Source organism: Hippopotamus amphibius, chromosome 9 (genome assembly GCF_030028045.1).
Source record: "Hippopotamus amphibius kiboko isolate mHipAmp2 chromosome 9, mHipAmp2.hap2, whole genome shotgun sequence".
In the NCBI taxonomy this organism is placed as follows: Eukaryota; Metazoa; Chordata; class Mammalia; order Artiodactyla; family Hippopotamidae; genus Hippopotamus; species Hippopotamus amphibius.
Genome location: NC_080194.1, coordinates 66,328,436 through 66,345,379, shown reverse-complemented (window position 1 = coordinate 66,345,379; position 16,944 = coordinate 66,328,436). Strand labels below are relative to the sequence as shown.

Genomic DNA, 16,944 nt, shown 5'->3' with positions numbered 1-16,944 from the left:
TAATTTTGTTGCTAATAACTGTGCTTGACACATGGTAGAAGTTTCAATATTCACTGAGTGAATAAATAAATGAATGAATGAAAGAAAAGAACTGGAATAAATTTTAGATACGACAGCCAGTAAACTACTGTCCTATAATTTGAGGAGAGTAGAGTGGAGGCTGACTCTCGTCTGATAGGTTCATATCTATTCAGTAATAAGGGAGTCAAACGGTGAATGTCAGAGTCACAATTTGGAGTGGTCCTTGAAAGTTTCTGGAGACAAGAAATCTTTCTTGAGGCTTTATTTAGATTTTGTTTTTTGATCAACCAAATTATGTGGGGGGGAACATTATATAGAGCCAGTTAGAAAGACATGTGGGTACAGTAAGTTCAGAACCAGGTGAACTTGGTTTCTAAAACTAGGAAATATATCACTCACAGCTAAGTTTAGGTCCCTGGCTTTCATAATGGCATTTATCACATTCATAACTTTGGAGACTAAATACTCGCATCTTGAAAGAGCAGTTTTACTCTGCAGCCCCAAGTTTTTTGCTTTCATTTTAGTATCATTGATTTGTTTGTGTACCCTGAGAATATTTAGCCAGATGGTGAGGGTGTGTGATTTGCATCTCTTTTGGGTGACCAGGGAAGATTTGGCTAATAGAGAGGGAATCCATAGTTGTAGGCAATGTATAAAGTGGGCACTGCTCACAGGTGATCACTGATTGATTACAGTTTTTTGTAACTGTTGCCTTCTTACTCTATCATAAAAAATGAATATCAGCTTAGAGAAATAGAGCACTGGACTGGGTGTTGGAAGTCATGAGTTCTAAATCTGATTCTATATTTACAAGTTATGGGACTTAGGGAGAGCCAACAAATCATGCTAGACCTTGTGTTTCTTACCCATCCAATGGATAAAGGTTAGACTCTATAGTCATTTATGGCCCTTCCAACTCTGATAGTCTATAATTCTATGAGCCAAAAAAAAAAAAGAAAAAAGAAAAAATCTCAGCTTCATTGTAATAGCTTTGTTTTTCAAAAGTTGAAGACCAGGGTATTTACATAACAATAATTTTGATTTATAAGGTACTCAGTAGGGTTTCCATTAAGAGAATTTTACCCAAGGACTTTTGTTTAGGCTTCCTTTCTCTAAATCAATGGAAAAACAAAATTTCCCAGCTTACTCAGGTACACATTTCCTTAAATAGTGAAAGAGATTTAAAAAAAATTCCAGGTAAGCCATCGTAGCATTCTTCTAATCAAAATTCTTTTTAAAATTCTTACTGTATTCCCCCAACAAAAGTGAATATGAATCAGGAAGATAGGAAAATATTTCTTATAACAGATAAAGATACCATAAACATTTGGAACAAAAGACTGCCAATGTGATATAATTTTATAGGTTGTTGGAAGGTTCCCTTTCCACAGAAATGTTTTCCTATCAGCCCAAATACCATCCTTAAAGATTAATTCCCTTGACTTACTATTTTAGGAAAATATAAAGTAGGCCCCAAATGTAAGCTACTATAGCACCTCAGGATAATAATAATTTTATATAGCTCTCTAAAAATGACAATTTTCACGTTATCACACTAAAATCTCACAATTCCATGAGGAAATCTGAAGACCCAAATTTACAGATGAGAAAATCAAGACTCAGGACATTAAATGACTTGTTCAGGGTTATCTAGGTGGTAAGTGGTAGGACCAGTCTCCTGATACAAGCCCAATCCTCTTTACTCAACATCTCTGCATGGAAAGAGACTATATGAGATGGTGGGTGAGGGTGTGGGGATGAGGACTTTGAAGACAGACCTGAATTCAAATTTTGATTCTGCTATTTGCTTGCTGTATGACATGAGAAAATGACTTAAACTCATTTTTGTTACCTATAAAAATCAACATTAAGAATATTATATAAATAATATGGGGCAATAATGTATATTAAAGTACTTAGTGTAACTGGTGCATAGTAGTGATGTTTTTGTTTTTATTACTATATTATATATTTCTAATCTTATGACTAGGTTGCAGTTGAGAAGATAGAAATATCGAGATAATTTAAAGGTAGGTACCATTTTCCTTTATGAACCTTGTATTCAAACTCTAACAGATGTATTCATTTTATTCTATTTCACATTCTTCCTTGAGTATGCATGTGTTACCCCCCACTGTGAATGCCCTTCCTGATCTCTGGACTTTCTGACAAATGCCTACACATTTTTTCAAGCTCAAACACAGCTGTTATCTCCTCTTTACAACTTTATTTGATGTCATAGTCTGTTTCTGTGGCATTCACGTAAAACTCAAAAAAATCATTTATAAAGATTTATAAATAATTCCTCAGCCTCCTCTAGTGCTAGGGAACTCAGTGCAACAAGAGAGCAATTCGTTGAATTGATCTAATTTTGTTTGTTTCTGTTAGTAGTTCTCACACTGGGATTTTACAGAACATTTACATTTAAAAAATGAGGACTGATACAAAGTTGGCTACTTTTTGTTTTCTAGGTAAGGATATAATAAGTAACTGCCATTGACGACCACAAAAGAAAGGGCATTTTGACACCAAAATATAAAATCTCAAGATTAAAAATATAAACACAGGATTTATGGAAAACTTCACAGAGGGGGTCTGCATGATCAGGGAATAGGTATTGGGGATCCAATGGTTCCACATATATTTTTGTCCCAATTTGATAGTTCTTAGAGATGTTGTTTTTTATTCCATTTTGCATCCCTACCACAATGCCCACTATCTAGTAGGAAGTATTCAATGAATAGTCATGAATAAGGCAGTGAATATGTCTCTGAGAAAATATTTACCTCTGAGACCTGTGGTATTGCCTTATGGCACAGAGCACCTGTGAGAGGATACAGCAGTGGGGAGGATGTGGGGGAGGTGTGTATGTTTTTGTGTGTGTAAACTGCTATAATTTATTTCACAAGTTTCCTAGGCTCTGGCCATTCAGAAGATTTTATGCAAAGCTATTAGACTGTCCTGCCAGAGAACAAGGGAGGGGGCAGGCAAGAAGTAAGATACTGAGGCATATCACTGCAGGAAGAAATAAAATCTCTTCCTCAGAGGCCATCTAAAATATTCCAAGTGAATAGGTAGATTAAGTATTACAATTAATATACCTATGATAAACAGATAACATTCATTTAACATTCATTATGTGTCAGGCACTGTTATAAGTTCTTTGCATGTATTATCTCATTTAATCATTATAACAACCTATTGAGAAAGATTTGATTACTATCCCCATTGTGAAGATGAAGAAACTGAGGTTTACAGTGGTTAAAGGATTTGCCCAAGCTCACACAGTTAGCCAGTGGTGGAAGGAGGTCTCAAACTAGATCTAATTGTCTTTAGAGCTCATCAAACTTTTGGGTCCCTTTCTAGCCACATATTTCTATGATGAGAACAGTTTTATATGACTTGGTTTTCATTTTAAAAATGGGGAGAAATTTAACATGTTTCTTCCTAGCCAGCATTTTAAAGCTGGCAGGGCACTCAGTTTTCCTACTTAAAAGGGTGTGTGACCAAAGCAAGTTCCCTAACCTCTTTGAACTTCAATTTCTACATCTCTAAAATGGGATGACAGCCCTTCTTTCTGTGTTTTGGTGAGGAGTAAAAGGATAGGTAAGTAAATCAGCTAGCAAAGGGCCTGGGTTATGAATGGGGTTTAATAAATTTTAATTCACTATGAGGCCTAGCAAGATAAAACGACATTTTCAAATTAAAATCCTATCAAATATTAGTGATAGGATGAGAGCAAATAGATTATTGCTCTGGTGAATAAAGGTGCCTATATTTATATAATCTTTAGAGAACCATGAGGATTATCTTTGCCGCAGCCCTCATTTTAATTAAGAGCATAAAGATTAGACATTTCAGCATAGGAAAAGGTTTATATTTGATTTAAACCACAGATGCACATTTGCAGCATCTAAACATTCCATTCCTTGGCTAAAGATGTAACAAGCCACTTCAGCAAACCTGAAATTGCAAAATAAATGGAAAATGCTTAATCATTTAAAAAAGAAATAGCAAAGGAACGAAAAGACCAAAGCATACATAGGCACCAGTGAGGAAAGTTAAGCAGCAGGAAGTCTCCTCAGTTTTTTTAAAGGCTAACAGATGACTTCAGTAGACCGGCAGGATATAAAACCGAAGGATCTGTCTCTATCACTTTCACACACAAACACTTTCAGAAAAAAAAGTGTACATATCTATATGCAATCTCATTTTGGGTAAAAGTATTTCTCAGTAAGAAAAGCAAATAGCAGAGCAATGTGTAAAATACAAACTTATTTTGTAAAAACATTGTCAAGCCCCACCCACATCTGAGTATGCTTTGTACATATTTGTATGAACATAGGAAAGGCATGAAAGGATCAAGCCAGACTGCCACACTGGGAACCTCGACAGGTTTGAGGGAGATTTTTGTTTCTTGAACATATTTGCATTACCTCAACAAATGCAATGAGCATGTATTACGTTGGAACAAAAACATTTAAAGATAAAAAAGAAAAAAATGTACGTTTTCTATTATTCATCCACCCCCTCATTCATTCATTTGTTCATCATCCAAAATTTATTGAATCCTAACTGATGACCATAAAGTAAACTAAGCTGGTCTTCTCTGAACTGTCACACCTGACTGTTTCATAGGCATGCTGGCTAAATTTAGTTTATTTTTGTGGGGATAGCCATGCGGTTCTGTGCTCTGTTCTAAAATCCTGTCCTGTCCCCCTTTGAAATTAATGAGATATATTAAATTCAAACAATTTGGAGTTAGTTTCACTCCTTTCCTTTCCACCTGTAGTTACTGCACTCGAGGGAGGATTGACTGACTCCCCAATTCCACCGAATTGGTGGCATTGGTGGCAAGAACATGGAAAAAAAAAAAAACCCAGAGTTCTCTGTTCTGACTCTTTACTAACCAGATATGTAATACAGGTATGCTACTTCCTTCTTTTTGAACCTCAGCACCATCTTCTCTCTTTGAGTAATAATACCCATCTTATAGTAAAGCTCAAATGGTGTTAGATATCGAAAGTCCTAATGAATTGCAAAGTGATGGATGTGTGTCTATCACTATTTCTCCACAAAGAAATTGTGGTTTTTGCTTGCAACAGAGGACAATGACACGTGTTTATAAGTCTTGGCAGATTTCCACTTGAGGCGAGATTATAAATTTGAATGGTGCTGAGAAGCAACAGCTGCCACGTTTGGCAAATGCAATTTCTTCTTGGTAACAATCACAAACCCAATTAATCAACAAGCATATCTGACCTGGTATAATCGTCTTCAACAAGCATGTGCTTTGGAATTGGTGAGTACCTTCCTGGAGAGATGGGCGGCAGGGAGGTTTTGTATTCTAAAGTGCCATTGTTGCCAGAGAGTAGATGGTTTTCCATCGGTGGAGAATAAGCTAAGCGGTGGGAAAAAACAAAAGAAATCTGTTATGTGGGTGATTCAATGTGTCATGATACAGTTCTGTTAAAAATAGAAAGGCTTTGCTACACGCTAAGAATTTTCTGATCCTTCAAGAGGTGGGAGTTGCTGTTTGTTTGTATTTAATATGTACAAGCACATGGTGACCTTTAGGATTGGAAAGATGTAATAACAGTTATATCTGTAAGCCCAGTTCGTATAATTAGGTGAAGAGAAAAACTGGAGGAGAGACCCAGCACTCACATTTTCAGAACAATGCTTAATTTTCTATTGAAATAAAAATGTTAGCTTTCTAATTGCAGAGCTCACATTCTTTTCACATAATTAATATCAAACCATCAAAAGCAGAAGACTCTTAGGAACAAGTTCTTGTATAAGACTTTAATCACTAAATATGCTGACTCCCATCCCAGAAAGGCTAACTCTGGCCTTTCTTTTCTGTTCCTCCTTTAGGGTGACTGAAAAACCCTCCTAACTGGGTCTCCTGTTTCTGCTCTCTCCCAAAATCCATTTTATACGTTGAAAAATCCAGGTCTGATCATACTGTTCTCTTGCTTAAACACTCTCCATTGCCACAATTGTATTGGATAAAAATTCTCCCTTTCACCATTCCTACAAGATTGACTCATTTCAATATCCCCCCTTATGAATCTCCTATGGTCCTTAAATAAAGTCTGTTCTTCCCAATATCTGTACCTTTGCTCCATTCTACTGGCTACCTGAAGCTTCTGTCTCCTATCCCATCTCTGATTCTGAAATCTCATCCATTTTTTAAAGATAAAATTTAAATGCCACCCTCTGCATAAAGATTTTTCTAATCTTCCAAAGACAGGTGATATCCCTTTCTTTTGAGTGCCTAAAGGACATTTATTTTTACATCTCTCATGGCATATACATCCTTCTCATTTTGCCAAATATTGCTGCTATTTATATATCTAAATTAGCCTTCCTTTCAATGAAGGCCATGGTTTTATCTCCTTTGTATCCCACATATTCCCTTACAAGGTGTCTTGCACATATTGAAATTACTCAATACACATTTTTTGAATAGCAAGTTTTGTTTTCTCCTTTTGATCTTTGACATTGACCTTATATGCCCTTCAAGAAGAGGCTCACAGAGCCTCAAGACTGATTTTTCTAAATTTATCTGGTTTGAAAAACTCTGAAAGTTAACACTTTTATATCCTAAGGTAAGGCTGATCTCAGCTTACTGCTTGCTTGACAAAAAGACATATTTTGGGGCAAGTCATTTTAGAATCACCATTAAGAAAAGCAATAGCTAATGTAATGGACAGGTAACAAAAACATTCAACATTTAAGTCTCTCTCAATAGAAACATCCAAATCTAAGAAGCGTTAAATGACTTGCTTAAGACCATAGTACTTATTAATGACAGGTCCTAAAAACATTTTGAGTTCCCAGTCTCACAATTGGTTTCTCAAAATTTCAGAATGAGCACATTTACTGATGTTGACAAAACTGTCCCTTAAACTCACATCAAAAAAATGAATTGCTTCTAAATCTAGTCGCCAAAGACAGAATCTTCTTGTCGACCTAGTAAGAAGAGGGGGAAACACAGGGCCTATGTAGCAGTGGACTTCGTGAGGACCCAGCAGAGCATCTCATTGTTAGTTGTTGCCCTAGAAGCCCCCACCTCCAACCTATCTCCCTTGCCGTAGTGACTGACAATTTTCTCTGGCTTCTCTGCCAATATATCAAATTCTGGTAAACGTAAGAACTATATGATAGTGATTAGGGATCATGATTTCACTAATTGATGGCAAGATCGTAAAGAAGAAGCACAGTGCTATCTCTGGTTTATTTTGCCAGCCCCTCTTTTCTACTCTGTTACTAGATAGATTTGAACTAGGAAGAGAGGCTATTATGGCATGAGAGCTATCATGCTTTAGGGGCTTGAGAAATAGACCTTAAAAATGTGCTGCCCCTTGGAATACTACTCAGCCATAAAAAAGAATGAAATAATGCCATTTGCAGCAACATGGATGGACCTAGAGATTATCATACTAACTGAAGCAAGTCAGAAAGAGAAAGACAACACCATATGATATCATTTATATGTGGAATCTAAAATATGACACAAATGAATTTATATACAAAACAGAAACAGACTCACAGACATAGAGAACAGATGTGTGGTTGCCAAGGGGGAGCGGGAGGGGGAGGGATGGGTTGGGAGTTTGGGATTAGCAGATGCAAACTATTATACACAGAATGGACAAGCAATGAGGTCCTACTGTTGAGCACAGGGAACTATATTCAATATCCTGTGATAAACCATAATGAAAAGGAGTATGAAAAATAATGTATGTATATATGTATATAACTGAGTCACTTTGCTGTACTGCAGAAATTAACACAACATTGTAAGTCAGCTATACCTCAATAAAATAAATTAAAAAATGTGTTGCTCCTATGTTTTTGCAATCACACTGTCCATAACATACGTTATTAAACCTTTCCATAACAGTGAATCTGACAACTCATCAGGTAGGGCCACCAAGGCAACTGGGGAGTCAAGTGCAGGATCCCTCTGAAATATTTCCACAGGCTAAAAAAGTGTGAAGGTGCAAGCAGAGGACTTTGCCAAGTTTTGTAGAATTCCAATTTTGCAAACCTGGCATGCTGTTCAAAGATGACACTGAGCGTGGTACTTACAGTGAGTAATATCAGGTGGACCATAAGGATCAGTCATATAAATGGTGGTGGGTTTGCCAACTTTTAGATAAACTACATCTGATGTGTTCTTCAATATTGCTACTGCCTCTTCATGTGTTACTTCTTCTAAACTGTAGTTGTTTACCTAAAAGGGGGAAAAATTCATTACTAGAGCCAAATCTATGCAGGTGAAGAGCACTATTCAGTCAAGAAGATATACAAAATTATGACCTACGTAAAGAATAAATTGCAATTATTACAGTCTCATATCTATATCATACTTTGAGAGAACAGATGGATTAATGGTATTAGCCAAAGCAGATAAGGTACAGTTGTTGATGCTAAAAAACAAGGTTGCTTCTGCCTTTTTCTATGAGGAAGAAATATTTTATAACAGAAATCAGAATACTCTTTGTGGAAAAAAGAACAAAGGGGTCAAGTGTCTTTCTTATGCTATAGTGATTGTGATTACAAGAGTAATATAATCCACTGAAGAAAACAAACAAAAACAGCAGAAGAAAATAAAAATTATCCATAATCTCCCTATATGGATATATTTCTTTAAATGATTGTGACCATATTACCCACATTGTTTTGGAACCTGTTTTTTAACTTTGACTATCGTGAATGTATTTCAACAACATGAGTTTTGTTTCCTACAAAGCACTGTGCTGCATGGCTATACCATAATGATTTAATTAATCTCTTACTAAAGCATGTTTAGTTTGCTTCTAATTTTATTCTGTTATAAATGATGTTGCAATAAACCTTTTTCTATATTTGTGCACCACTTTGATGACTTCTTCAGGATAAATCATACAAATGAACACTGGACAAATTATATGAATATTAGAAGGCCTCTGATACCTACTTCCAAAATGCCCTTTGGAAACATGAATCAGTTTACTCTTATACCACAACTATATGAGAACCCCCATTTTCCCACGGCTTCAGCACCCTCGGCTTTTCTCACTTTAAAAATTGTTCCCATCAAGATGTCACTTAACACGAGTCTATTTTCTAAGGAAAGACTGCTAATGTTGGAACACAGAGCATTTCAGGGGAACAAGTTCAAGAGTGCTTTATTGCTATCAGCTTTAACAACAACTCCTCTTTCTCCATTGGACAGAAAATCCTGTGATACCTGTGCAATTATTACTTCATAGCAGTGGCTTACAGTGGGTCTCTGCAGCACTTCTCTTAAATGGTTTTCGAATATTCAGGAAATATTTTAAATACCTTGCTTATCCTTATTTGGCTCCTATTTTTTTTAACGAAGCAATTCTTTAGTTGTTTTCTGCTAAAATGATGTTGAATTCAAATAAACATAACATAAAATGTAAATAAATAAAATAGATTGGATTCCGACATATTCTCTGTACTATCTAATCAGCACTTTAGTCATTTAATACCGTGTAGCGCTGCTTTTTGTTTTTGCTTCATGTTGTTATATAAATTCCACGTGCCCGTTAATCCTTGGCGGTGTAGCCCAGGTTAGGGGCCCTGGAACAGAAGGGAACTGAACCTGACTGCTCACTGCGAGCTCTCCATTAAGCTGTAAGCCTTTCTTCCTACAGTTCTCTTCTAGACAAGTGACATTCTCTTAAATCTTTTTGTATTTCCAGCATCTAGCACTTGTTCATTCATGGATCAAATGTTTATTGCATACTTATTATGTGTCCGCCACTGTTCCACATGTTAGAGATATCGTGATAAACAGTAACGGTGAGAGTCATAATCACAGACACTTACATAGCCCTATTATACGTCAGGCACTACTCTAAATTATTTTGTGTATGTTAACCCAGTAAAGCCCTACAACAACCTATGCAGTAGCTATTATAATTACCTTCATTTTACAGATGAGAAAAGCATGCCTCCAGGAGGTTAAGAAACTTGCCCAAAGTCATTGATTTAATTGTAGTAGAGGCAGAATTCAAAGCCAAGCAGTTTGGCTCCAGAGGCCATGCTCTCAACCACTCATCTATACTGCGTCCTCCAGATGGACACAGCCCCTGTTCCCATGAGACTCACATTCTACTAGAACATAGCTGTTTATGGAATGAATGAATAGAAAAATAGACCCACACAGAGTGGGAATGTAGAGGGACTACAGGCATGGGAAACACAGTTGATGATGGCAGGCTTTAGTTATAGACAGGAAATAAAATCAATAGTAATGATAATAAGAGCTAACATTTACTTAACACCTATATGTCATATATCTTGGAAGTACTATGAGTACCATGTATATATTTTGACATAAGTCATATAACTGATCCTAATTATAGCTCCATGAGGTAGACATTAATAATTAGGCCCATTTTACAAGTGAGAAAAACTGACATCTGAAGAGGTTAACTTGCAACAAAGAGGTCACACAGACCCCAGGTGGCAAAGCTATTGGTTGGATCAGAGCCCTCCTGAAAAGATGAAAATGAGATGGCCCTTGAGTGTTGGTTCATCCAAACCTAGGGCTTACATCATATACTCTTCCTTCTTTTAGGAGAGGAGTCTCTTTCCAAGTTTACATATAGAAGTAAGTCAATTCCTAAGTGTTATAGAAGCCCGAGTAATCATCACCCTCCCTGCGTAATCCAGTGGTGACAATATATTGCATCAGCCAAATACACTGACAAAGTCAAAAAAGAAGTAAGTAAAGTGGAAAGTAGCTTGGTATATCTATTTCTTCAAAACTTTCTTATATATCTGATTAATCACTTTTTTAAGGGTGGTATCACTTGTACCTAGATAATGAATATTTACAAATAATGCTCATAAATAATGGTTTAAAATGTGTATGGAAGTGGGTGTTTTGTCTTAAAAGATGGTTGCCTAAGGTGGCTCTGAATATTGTGATCATGCACCCCAGAAACAGCTATATTGAAAAAAGAGAAGAGAGGAGGAATTTGTCGGCATAAACACTGAGGATGACAAGCCAAGAGATAAGACCCTAAAGGCTAGAAACCAACTGGATTAGATTACAAATGGCACAAAAGCTCTGATTCTGACAGGGTTCATTGTCTCTCTCCCCCAGGGTACATAAAGCACACAGCTCATTAGATTATCAGTGAAAAAGAGATGTGGCCAGTGTTTATTATATTGCACTTTTTCCACTTTTAAGTTGGGCCTTGAACCAGCCTAGAAAATGTTATCTTTAAGTATATTTTCTGAGAATGACTCCCTTAACAGACCCTCAGACCACCAGGAAAATCTTTAGAGCAGAAAACAAGCTGAGGAATGGTTGGAGGTGAGGAGTGAGGGAAGAGAGGATATTGGGGGAAATACTGGTAATTTGAAATAGTGGTAGTGGACTTCTCTGGTGGCACAGTGGTTAAGAATCCGCCTGCCAATGCAGGGGGCAGAGGTTCGATCCCTGGTCTGGGAAGATCCCACATGCCATGGAGCAACTAAGCCTGTGTGCCACAACTACTGAGCCTGCACTCTAGAGCCTATGAGACACAACTACTGAGCCTGTGCGCCTAGAGCCCGTGCCTCTGCAATAAGAGAAGCCACCACAATGAGAAGCCCATAAGCAGCAGTGAAGACCCAAGGCAGCAAAAAAAAAAAAAAAAAAAAAAAAATAGTGGAGTCAGTTTTTATTTGGTGGCTATGAAGTATTGGAAAATTTACACTGATTTTCATCATGGAAGAGGTGGTGTGATATTGGTAACAAAATATAGTGATTAAGAGCACATGCTTTTGAGTCATGCAAATCAGCACTCGTCCTGGTCCTGGCACTACCAAGCTGTGTGACTTTGGGAAACTTATTTAACCTACTTACCCTCAGTTTTGACATCTGTTAAATAGGTATAAGAATAATCACTGCCTCAAAAAGGTTATTGATTTAAATGCATTGACCTGTGGAGAGCGGCAGGCTCATTACCTATTAATGTGAGCTTTTGTTACTCTCACTATTGCCATCAACCATCTCTCTTCCCAGGAAACAGGAATTCTCGGTGAACATTTTCGCTGAGCGTTTTCCTGTAAACATCTGTGAACTGCTGAGTTTAATTAGAGTACTGTTGATGAGGCTTCTGTGTGGTCTTTTTAAAAATTCAGAATAGTACAGGATCTGGACCCGAAAGTGCTCCTTTTGTGCTGAAGTCTTCAAAATGTTTTTCACGAAAGTGGGTTTATTTGGGTTAATTATATGTGTGCATTATCCTCTGAACTCTCAAGATAAAGGGCCTACAGCTGGAGCTGATTGTACACAGAGAGAAAGGACATTATACTGATTGGCTGGTTGCTCTTGTCATTGTTTTTCATTGTCTTTTTCCTTTTCCTTTTTTTCTTTTGCATCAAGTATCTGCCTATAATGGTGAACACTGAGCAACTGGCCTGGTTTCAGAAAAAAAATCATGTGCATTTGATTGAAGTGTTTCCATGGGGTGCACTACACAGAGGGGGACATGTGTGCAGCCTGGCCATGTATTTCAATAGGACAGAGGACTGAGGCCAAGAGAGAGAGGCTGGAGGTAGATGACTCGCTCTCTCCGATGGAAGAGGGAGCACTGAACTGCAGCATGATGCCGACAAAAGAGGGCAAACCAGCTGAAGAAAGAGGTGCCAGGAGACTTGCAAGAAAGGAACATGGCAAGTGCTGTGGGAATTCGAATACGTGTTAGCAAATACATATGTGATGGTACAAAGGTGGGAGGTGTGGGGGCAGGAGAGGGTGTGATAAGGAGAAATGAGCAATGTACAGATGGCGAGATACTGACCTTTCCATACTCATTCAGGAATAGCAATGTGGTGAGGCAAACTGGGAGGTATTAGGGACATAAAAATTGCACTAAGACATAGTACAAGGAAATGCGAGACTCTAGAAACACTGTAAAAAAATCGTAAACTCCAAAGTTAACTTCTAAAATAGAAGACAAAGTAGATGGTTGCCATATAGTAAATAAATTTAAAAGGGGACTAATCTAATGTAGCAATGTCATTGATATGGAAATAAAGATGCATAAACCAAAGACTGAAACCTCTGCAGCCCATTGCAATTAACTGTTACAATAAAATTTGTTTTAAAAATAACTATGAATACATAAGAAACATTAATAATGGTTATCTCTGGATAATAAATATTTCCTTATTTTTCATCTTTTCAGCAATGAGCATGCATTAGTTATGGTTAGAACAATATTAACTATTTTTCAAATGAACAAGAACAAAAACCTTAAATAAGGGAGACCAGAAACTAAGCGTGGTGACCTCTTTATGAGACACATATAGCAAAAATCTCATGAGTAACGGAAAATTGGAATGGGAAAGAAGGAAGTAGATTTCTCATGCCCAGTGACCTTACTTAAATTTATGAGAAATAATAGCCATATTTTAAACCTAGGTGTTTTTAGAAATGAAGGCAACCTAGTATAATGAGAGGAATTTTGAATGTAGACTCAGATCTGCTATCAATTTCTAGTTTTATGAATTTTGGTCAGTTAACATAGTTACTGAGTATTAATTTTCTTATATGTAAAATGGGAAAAATACTGATTTATTTGTTGATTTGCTTGTGTTTATGAGAAAGAAATGATATCATGAACCTGAAAAGACACTTTATAATATAAAGCAATATACAAATAATGATCAAATATCATAATCAGGCATAGTGCTTTTGTTGATCCTAATGCTGGAAATAGTTTCTTCCTGTTCAGTGTTCTTTCTGTGAAAATGATCTTGTACTGACTCCTGCAGTGCCTCTTCCATCTCAAAGACTGACCTTCTCAAGGGCAATGACTAGACTGTTTTCATCTTTGTATTCCCCCAGCTGACACACTGTAAATACTAGGCACTTAATAAATGTTGAAACAATCTGCTAAATAAGTTAAAAAAATGTGGCAAATCAAAGAAAAACAATCAAAATTCCCTATTTTACAGGAAGAATGCGGCATTTCTGTTGAGCTTCTATTTTACATTTGTGTTGAGTCAGAGAGGAAAGGATAAGGAATGAAGGTCATTCAACCAACAATACACATTTATTGGACACTCACTCTGTGTCAGGCATGGGATAGAAGAACGAAAGGCTGGTACAAAATGTGATCACTGGGTCATATCAGCTTATAAGGGACATAATCAAAGCTCCAACAGTGTGAATTACTTCCTCCTCCATTAATCATTGATGCATTTCTTAACCTTTCATTCCATAGAGAGCGAGCGAGCAAGTGCCAGGGATGTTTGGACTGACTCCTGCTTTCTCTATTCCAGATGGACAGTGTAATAGGAACCCCAGGGCAATCCACTGGATACAGGAAGAAATATTTGATCTTCTATTAATATTTATCACATTGATTTTCATCTTTCTATTTCTTGTGTATGGTTTAAAATAAAATGTATATAATATATTATCATAACAATATACCAATGCAATTTAGAGAAATATACATATAGTAAAGGCAACTTTTTGTGTTTTACTGGTGGGGTGTGCTGTTAAAAGAATTTTAAAACCACTGCCTTATAGATGAATATACCAATATATGATGAGAATAGAGCAAGTTCTATAAACAGGGTTATTAAACTGAATATAAGCAAAAGAAATAAACAATGTAAAGGAAAGCTTTAACCCTTGATGTAAAAACCCTTTATATACAAAGCCCTTTAACCCTTAAATAAAATATCATTGCATTTGCATTATATTGTAATTTTATTGCATTTGAGAGAAATTAAAAGGGACTCCAAGAAATAATTATCCAAAAATTGTTTTCCCTGATGTTTCAGAAGGTAATCTAATTACAGGAGACAGAGCCTGAAGGGAGAACTATTTCTAAATGCCTTTTAGCCCATTATTGGAAATTGCTAAATGATGCTATACCAGCTTGATAGAATGAGCGTTACCTCAGAAATCACCCTCAGGAGAAGCAGTGGAGCAGCAGCAGAGTGGAGTAGGATGTGATTAGGTCAAGGTAGGACTGTGGTTCTTAACCAGGCTGCATATTAGAATAGTTTGGAAAACTTAAAAAAAAAAAAAAATGAGGTATGGCTCCTATCCCAGAGATTCTGATTTGATTATTCAGGGTTGATTGAGGCCTAGTCTTCCATAGCGTTCCAGAATTTACCATGAGATTCAAATGTGTAACCAATATTGAGAACCAGAGGGGTTGAGTAAACTGCTGAAAGGGATGTGGCTTTAGAAAATTGATATCTAGGTCTGAATCCAATCTCACAATTTATCAGTTATGTAACATTGGAAAAGTGTTTGCCATCTTTGAGTTCCAACTTTCTCTTCTGGAAAATAAGAATAGCAGCAATGACTGCCCTATCGCCCTCTCAAGTGTTGGAGTGAAGAGATGCTGTGGGTGACAAATCTTTTTAAGGAGGAAGCAATGTGTTGGTGGTAGGAAAGAGCCATGTGCAGAGATAGTTATAGCTCTTGGTTCTTATCTAAGGTTGGCCTAAACAATAAAAGTGTTTTAAAGTCCTCTTCATTATTCAGATAATTTCTACATATTTGCATGGTTTTCAGGATGATTTTCTTAATGATATTTGGATCAAACAAGGTGATAGTGGGTCCTCACAACTCACACTTATCCAGAAAGTTATATTATTCTACTCATCTTGCCTAAATCTATTTAATGTCCTTACCATACGATGCAAATTTTGGAATAAAAATAAGAGATGCTCACGCACAGCACATCTCAGAGTGACTCCACTGAACATTAGTTCTAGGTATTTCATAAGTATGACTTTAAAAGAAAAAGGTTCTACAATAAAATATATCTGAAAGTCATGGCACTAATCAAAGTTAAATTAGTTCCTTGACTAGAGGACTTCACAGACCCTTAAAGATGCTGAAGCTTGTTGAGAATCTATAAAAGAAGTGAGATACAGGTTGTAGAACTTCCCAAACTTATTTTGGACTATAGCTCCTTTTCATGTGACACAGGCATGAGACATATTTTAAAACACCCTCAGGAAACACTGATCTAAGGCAATGCTGTCACAGTATTGAGGACAGAACAAAAGACCAAGGATGAGTATGACTTGCCCAAAGTCAACTAAGTAGAGTTAATGCTGGCTGCCTGGGACTTGAATCCAGTTATCCTATCTCCGAGTCCACTGTCTTTCTATATTATTTTAATGCCTCATTTACCTTTCCTCTTGTGTATGACTTCCCTTTAAGCAATGAAAACATACAGACTTATTTTCTGTAAAAGATGTAAAAGTTCTCTCACTGACAATATTTTCTTCAAACGTCAAGCAAAGGTCATGGAAAGAAGAGACTAAGGTTATAAACTTTAAATCACAATGTGACAAGGGGCTTTGCCAATTAACAGTTCATGTTGTGCCTGTAGAGAAGACAATTAGATGACCCTAGATTCAAAGTTTCTGGTATTGTGTAGAAAAGAGATGAGGAAGACCACATTTCTCTAATACATGTGGCTCTATGCATCACCATGGTAGGGCTTACTAAAAACCAGTGTGTAAAAGTATATGAAAGAATTGGAAAATTATCAACACTGTTAACCTCTGACCATCTGTTTCTTGAAGTTCAAGGCCAAGAGGTAATCTATTCAGTCTGAAATTACAACACTAAGCTACTGGTACAATCCATTAAAATCAGATGTCACTGTCATTTGAGAAAAGAAAAACAAACAAAAAACTCCAGTGAATGACAGTAAGTGCCAGTAGCAGGGGAAATTTAAAAAATTGTTATTTTGATAAAAGGAACATATACCACACATCTGGGTGACCCATGAAATATCAAAGAGGTCTGACATTAAAGTCATCTTATTTGAATCACTAAGGGGCTTATTGCAGAGGTGATAGGCAGGAGAATGGTTTTCTTATAGTAGAATAAATATAAAGGTCAGATGCAACAAT

The 16,944-nt window shown here is 36.7% G+C and overlaps 1 protein-coding gene across 4 annotated transcripts in view; it reads right to left on the bottom strand.

Annotated features, from left to right (window-relative positions):
• Positions 1-16,944, bottom strand: part of DLG2 (discs large MAGUK scaffold protein 2) — a 1,973,535-nt gene that overhangs the window by 485,125 nt on the left and 1,471,466 nt on the right. For all 4 annotated transcript variants that reach the window (XM_057748299.1, XM_057748301.1, XM_057748302.1 and 1 more), the window contains 2 exons: positions 8,122-8,266; positions 5,284-5,422 (listed from right to left, as the gene is read on the bottom strand). In XM_057748299.1, the coding sequence (XP_057604282.1) occupies positions 5,284-5,422; positions 8,122-8,266 (284 nt within the window). The remainder of the gene's footprint in view (positions 1-5,283; positions 5,423-8,121; positions 8,267-16,944) is intronic.